This window comes from Spea bombifrons, chromosome 9, assembly GCF_027358695.1.
Source record: "Spea bombifrons isolate aSpeBom1 chromosome 9, aSpeBom1.2.pri, whole genome shotgun sequence".
Classification (NCBI taxonomy): domain Eukaryota; kingdom Metazoa; phylum Chordata; class Amphibia; order Anura; family Pelobatidae; genus Spea; species Spea bombifrons.
This window is the reverse complement of record NC_071095.1, coordinates 4659120-4665579: the sequence shown is the minus strand read 5'-3', so window position 1 is coordinate 4665579 and position 6460 is coordinate 4659120. Positions and strand designations below refer to the sequence as shown.

Below are 6460 nucleotides of genomic sequence, written 5' to 3'. Positions count from 1 at the left end.
ATGATTCTACATGTAAGTCACTGTGTGGGTTACTGTGCACGCACATGAACGGGTCAAGCGGATGCGCACGCATTCCGAAACCTTTTCCGCAACCAGTGTTTTCGGCCACTGCGTGTGAGGACACACGGCTTAGTGCAACCTTCAAGTGTTACCCGCAAACTTGTCCGCAACCAGCTATGCGTATGCAGGTGAGGCTGTAGATGTGTATGTAAGTGTCCAACGTTAGAGTGCCACAGAGCCACTTTAACACCATCCACTAGCACACACAAGCAGAGCCACACTGCGCACTTACGCACAGAAGTCATCATGAGGATTCGAACCAGCGATCCATTGTATGTCAGGCAGGCAACTATACCTTCACGCCACCGAGCAGCCGACTGCACTTTCTCGCCGTGGATATATGACCCTGCTTTCTCCCGACTCACATATACTTATATATACACGCCCCTATTCTAAAACAATATATTCATCAGGATTCGAACCAGCGATCCTTGGTACGGAAGGCAGTTTACTTAACCTTTACACCACCAGGCAGTTGGTTTTGCGTTCTCGCCGTGGATATATGACCCTGCTTTCTCCCGACTCACATATACTTATATATACGCCCCTATTCTAAAACAATATAAACACCACAGAAGATCCATCAGGATTCGAACCATCAATCATTGGTAGGGAAGGCAGGTTACTTTTCCTTTACACCACCAGGCAGTTGGTTTTGTGCTCTCGGCGTGGAAATATGTCACTGCTTTCTCCTGACTCACATATACTTATATATACGCCCCTACTCTAAAATAACATAGACACTCTGTAAACATTAACACCACAGAGGAGCCAGCAAGAGTCAAACCAGCAACCCTTGGTATGGTAGGCAAGTTACTTTACCTTTACACCACCAGGCAGCTGGTTTTGCGTCCTCGGCGTGGATATATATATATCTACATTTTATATATATATATATATATATATATATATATATATATTTTCTTTCTTTACAGGCTCTAATTCAGATTATGCATCTCAGACAGATTCCTGAAGTGGGGGTTCATATCCATCAGCCCGCTCTACTTTGGCGCCTGTCTCATCTCCTGCAGGCTTCCCAGCACCACCGCCTTCACCATGTAGTTTCATAAGTTTGCCCAGCTCAAACTTTGGCTTTTTCAGCATCTTCACTTTGCGTACATACACATCATGTAGAGGATAGATGGACTGGCAGGCCTTTTCAATGTCTTTGCCGATACTGTCTGGAATTAGCTTGTTAACAACTTCTTTCAAGTCATTTGTCTGCACTTCACGAGTCATGATTTCCATCATCTTCTTGCGGATCTGACGCACTTGCTGATGCTGGGCATAAGAAGTCTTTCTAATCTGGTTGTTACGCTTTTTGGTGAATCCAACACAGAATAGGCAAGGTAGGTAGCCATCTGTGGTCTTCACATCAACGTGAGCCTCTCTGCATGGATATATGACCCTGCTTTCTCCTGACTCACATATACTGATGCCCACGTAGTCTGCATGGAACGGAGGGGGCCCTGACAGGGGTGCAGAGCAGGGCTAGGTCAGGGGGTCAAAGAAAGTTCAACGGGGAGGGGGAGGAAGTGAAGGGGGTATATAAGGTTGGTGCGTAAGAATGTTCTGGACTTTTTGTTGTGCCAGCCTACCCGGTTCTGTGTTTCGTTTCAGGATTCTGTCACAGCCGGGGGGCGGTAGCTTGCCAGGTTGCCGGGGGGTGTTATGTGGTTATTGCCACTGGTGTTAAAGTGTCGGTGGGAGGTTCCTGGCTGGGCAGTTGCTGGAACCTCAGGTGGGGGAGGGGCATCATGGTATGCCCTCCCATAAGGTGATGCTTACAGTTTGGCTCCGGTTGGTCCTGGCAAGCTTTCGGGTGTTTTATTGTATTTGGGTCATTGCCGTGTTAATGCACCTTCGTAAATGTTTACAGGTTGCGTGGCATTGACGTTAATAAATCGTCTGTGGCCTTTATTCATCCCACATCTGGTGTCCGTGTTTTTATTGGGGGGTTAACCAGGATGACATAGCCCGAGAGTCGAGGCTACCCCCTGTCATTATATGTACGCCCCTACTCTAAAACAATCGATACACTCTAGGTGCATTAACACAAAAGAGGAGCCATCAAGATTCGAACCATTGATCCTTAGTACAGTATGCAGGTTACTTTACCTTTACACCAACAGGCAGTTGGTTCTACTCTCTCGCCGTGGAAATACCACCCTGCTTTCTCCTGACTCACATATACTTATATATACGCCCCTACTCTAAAACAATATATACACTTTATATGCATTAACACCACAGAGGAGACTCTGGGATTCAAACCAGCAATCCTTGGTATGGCATCCAGGTCACTTTACCCTTACACCAACAGGCAGTCGGTGGGGCTTTCTCGGGGTGGATATATGACTCTGCTTTCTCCTGACTCACTCTAAAACATTACTAACAGCCAAACTAACACTATAGAGATGAATACAAACACATATATACTTAAACGTCATAAGAGAGCCAGTAAGACTAGAACCAGCAGTACTTTGTAAGATACACAAGTTACCTTACCGCTATACCACCAAGTAGACAGATGCTGCTTCTGATATATGAGCCTGCTTTCTCCTGATTCACATAAACTTATATGTATCCACTCTAAAACAATACGTTCAGCTGCTCTAATAGGATAGGTATACACAAAGCAAATATGCCACTAGATATTTATACGACACACATGAGCCACAGGGATTTGAACCAAATATGGTGCACTCTTAAGACATCATGTCTTTAGGCCAACAGGCAGATGGACACGCTACCTCATCATGGATACATGATGCCTGTTTGCTCCTCATAAGAACCCACTCTAAAATGTTGCACTACAGTCACTCTAACACAAACACGCCCCAAAATGGCGCCATGAAATATGGGGCTGGTATTCATTTATTTCCAGGGCAGTTTTCATTCCCAGTCGGGCCCTGACTACAGACTTGAGGCCGCTCAGTACGCTGACAGTGGGGTAAATCAGGACATGGAGCAGGTGTGTACACATCTGCCTTCTTGACAAACAGCAAAGAGCTTCCTGCCCCTCCTTGGATACATGTCCCCAGCTGTATCACCGCCTCAGGCTATCATTACCTGCAGAGTGGGGTAATAGTAATATTCAAAAGAAGAGTGAACAAAGCCTGGACAAAACCTAGAAGCTTACACTCCAAGAGTGCCAGGAAGGCAATACAAAGCCTGACATCTGATTTATTAGCCGGACAACGGTTGGCTGATATGATGGGGGTTGTAGTCCGCAGCTGGTGGAAGGAGTACGAAAATACTAATTGGGTTACTTGAAGTATCTTGTCGCTATTTAAAAGCAATTGTGTAAATACTGGTGTTAGGGCACAGTAACATTGATGCGTGTAATCCGCCCTGTATGTCAAAACTCATTTCTGCAGCCGAATAACAAAAGTATTCTTTCAGGAAGTCCTTCTGTTGTATCCATAATCTTAGGCGATCACAGGGGCAATAAAGTTTCACAACCGTCAGTTTCATCCGTTAAACAGAAGATGCTGCATTATGTTACATACACCCCGCTGGTTGAGCGTCACGCATGCCAACTACCCTACAAATATACAGCGCACCTGGAATGACTAGGGTAGACTATGCCTGGAGACGCTTGGACAAAAAAAATAAATAAAAAAAATAAACCTTTATTTTTTATTATTTCCCTGTAATTTAAGGGTAAAAATATCCCAGAATCATTCTAAATTCGAGGTTTCATGCACAATAGAATTCCCTAGGCTCTTCTTAATTACGCCTTAAACTATAGGTAAGGCAAAACGTGGCAACATTACTAAAGTGATCATAGTGACACCATGATGTCACCGGGGCACGCGTAGGGTGAATTCCCACTACAATCCGCTTAAGAAAGCCATAGTGCAGTAAAGCGGACAGGCTCCTGCTGCCTTCTGAGATGCTGTAGTATAGAGGCTGCAGTCTCGCACTATATCAGGTTCCTATCTGTCACCAAGGTCTGTAGTGATGTTACATATTTTTGGAACAGAATAGCAGAATGCCCCTAATCCCAAGAGCTTACAGTCTGTGGAGTTGGACAAATGCCAGGACGGAAGCATGATTCTACAGGGCGTGTAGGAAAGAAAGGTAATAGAGTAGTGAGCGAGAGTTCAATAGACAACTAAAGTACAGTGTGCTTTTTATGTGACCGGAGGTGTATTCATAGATTTTCTTCCCGACAACGTTGGTAACGGAGACGGCAAAACTGGTTCTGAAGGTGATTCCACCCCGGTGCTGAGGTGTCCCCTCCCTCCCTTCCGTCCGCATTGTGACCAATTCAGGAAACTGCGTCGGGTAAAGCCATTTCCCGTCTTCTTCCCTGAGAAGTGGGAATCCAGGGAGGGCACGGCTTCTTCCTCAGATGTGTAATATTAGGAGGGGTGCCATGGCCACTGGATACACATCCTCTTCCTGCACCATTTAAAGGTAGATAGTAAGGGCTGAGGGGGCTATGAGTCAGTGGGTGTCCTTCTGGGTGGGTATGGGGTGCCTGGCCCTATACACATATTTCTTCTCATTCGAAGCACGTTCTTCCCACCCTGAATGGAATTCTTTATAAGAGCCTGAGCCAACACTATTTGTGACCCCCCCCATTAACTCCCACAAGACGTAGATGCCACCCCCACACCTTATACTCTTCTCTTCCTCCTCCGAGTCGGACCGCCAGTGCTCTGCCTTTCCCACCTGAACTTCTGTAACCTTATGTCTGTGTATTACATATAGATCAATGTGTGCTACCTCCGTATAGCACAGAAGTGATAAGGCTGCCCCTTCTCTTTGTATAACACGCAAAGCTATGTGTATTGGATCCCAGTACCACACACACCGTTTCCTACCTGTAATGCACATGCAGGGCCCTGCACTTTGCGTACAAGATGTTTGTGAGCTGGGTAGTAATTACCTCTCTGCCAGCTGTGGATTGTTGGTCCGTTTGTCCGTTCCGACTGCATTCTGGGATACTCAACAATAGTAAGGAGACTGCAGTCTTGCCCGATATCCACCTTTTTGGGACAAGGGTTCCCATTATACCGCTAGACTGTAAGCTCCTTGGGACAGGGTCTGCCATTACACCGCTAGACTGTAAGCTCCTTGAGAAAGGGTCGGCCATTATACCGCTAGACTGTAAGCTCCATTGGGAAAGGATCTGCCTTGAAACCACTAGACGGCAAGCTCCTTGGTATGGAGTCTCTCATTATACCACTAGAACGTAACTTTTCTATTACACCACTACGTGTTAAGACCTTTAGTACAGTAACTTCAAATTTCAAACATTTGAGTATGAATATAAGATGCCAGAAGGGGTTAACGAGTTGGCGGTACATGCACGAGCTCCCGGGATAATGTTCCGCGCCTGGCAGCTCTGGCTCAGCCGAGTAACTGAAAGCAGATCTGTACGTTCCTCTGGTTTGGCTGGGTATGCCTTCTGTCCCAGTAACCCAATTCTGCTTCGCTCTGGAGCGAACATGCCTATTTAATTAGAGTCAGACTCGCGGCGGCTCTTCCAAAAATAACAGAATGCAGCTCGACGAGTCCCCTTTTAAAGAGATGTAAAAGGTGAGAGGGGACAAACGGGAACATGGTGAACAAATCAATCTCAGCAGGCCCCTGTGTATTGGGCACCGATACTGCGTGACGTATCTGGTTTGTGATAACGCAGAGAAAGCAATCAGAGTGTTTGGGTACACCGAGAAACCCTGGTCTGACCCCTTAGCCTCTCTTGGCCCATTCACAAGACTATACATGATTCTTCAGAAGGACAAGATCTGTAATGTAATTACTAATGTCCAGGGACTTCAGGGGTAAAACCTGAAATGCTAATGCTTGGGCAACCTTTAACGTCACAGGCATAAACTACCCCCGAAACCACCTAAGGGTTTATTAGGGTATGTAACGATGAGGCGAGTTCTGGTGGTACAAATAAACTCAAGGGGTCTTTTCTTTAAGGTGATGGTGTATATTGGGTGTTAAATTTGTGACTGGGACGAGGAAAACCATTGTGTTATTTCTGGGTTAGCCGACGAGTGTGACAGTCAGGGAAGCGCTTGCGTGATTTCAAGCATGGGGCGAGATTGAAGTCCTGTGTGATCCCTGTGCACCGGGTCGCTCAAGGCCTGAATTGTCTGAATTTGCGGTCATCGATAAACGTCTAGTGTCCCCATTCTGTCAGGGATGCTGACAGTAAGGCTAAGATCACAACACAATAGGATAATACCCCGTCTAACCCGGTCTTCCTACAGGAAGGAAGCCGCACTTCCCAGGGCTAGGTGGCAGGGTGTGTGAGTGAGTGTGCGTGTCACCGGTGAAACAGAGGGTGCGTCCGGTGCTTACCGTTCGAGGCAGCTCCTGTCTCTACGCTGGAGACCAGTCACTGGTGTGCATGAGATACTACCGGTACTACGGG

General features: G+C 46.5%; 1 protein-coding gene across 1 annotated transcript; it reads right to left on the bottom strand.

Annotated features, from left to right (window-relative positions):
• Positions 1-979: 979 nt before the first annotated feature.
• LOC128505126 (40S ribosomal protein S3a-like) lies at positions 980-4326 on the bottom strand. The gene is made up of 2 exons (XM_053475424.1): positions 4190-4326; positions 980-1450 (listed from the first exon to the last, which is right to left on the bottom strand). The coding sequence occupies exons 1-2, from the start codon at positions 4324-4326 to the stop codon at positions 1018-1020; spliced, it is 570 nt and encodes a 189-aa protein (XP_053331399.1). The 3' UTR covers positions 980-1017.
• Positions 4327-6460: the final 2134 nt, after the last annotated feature.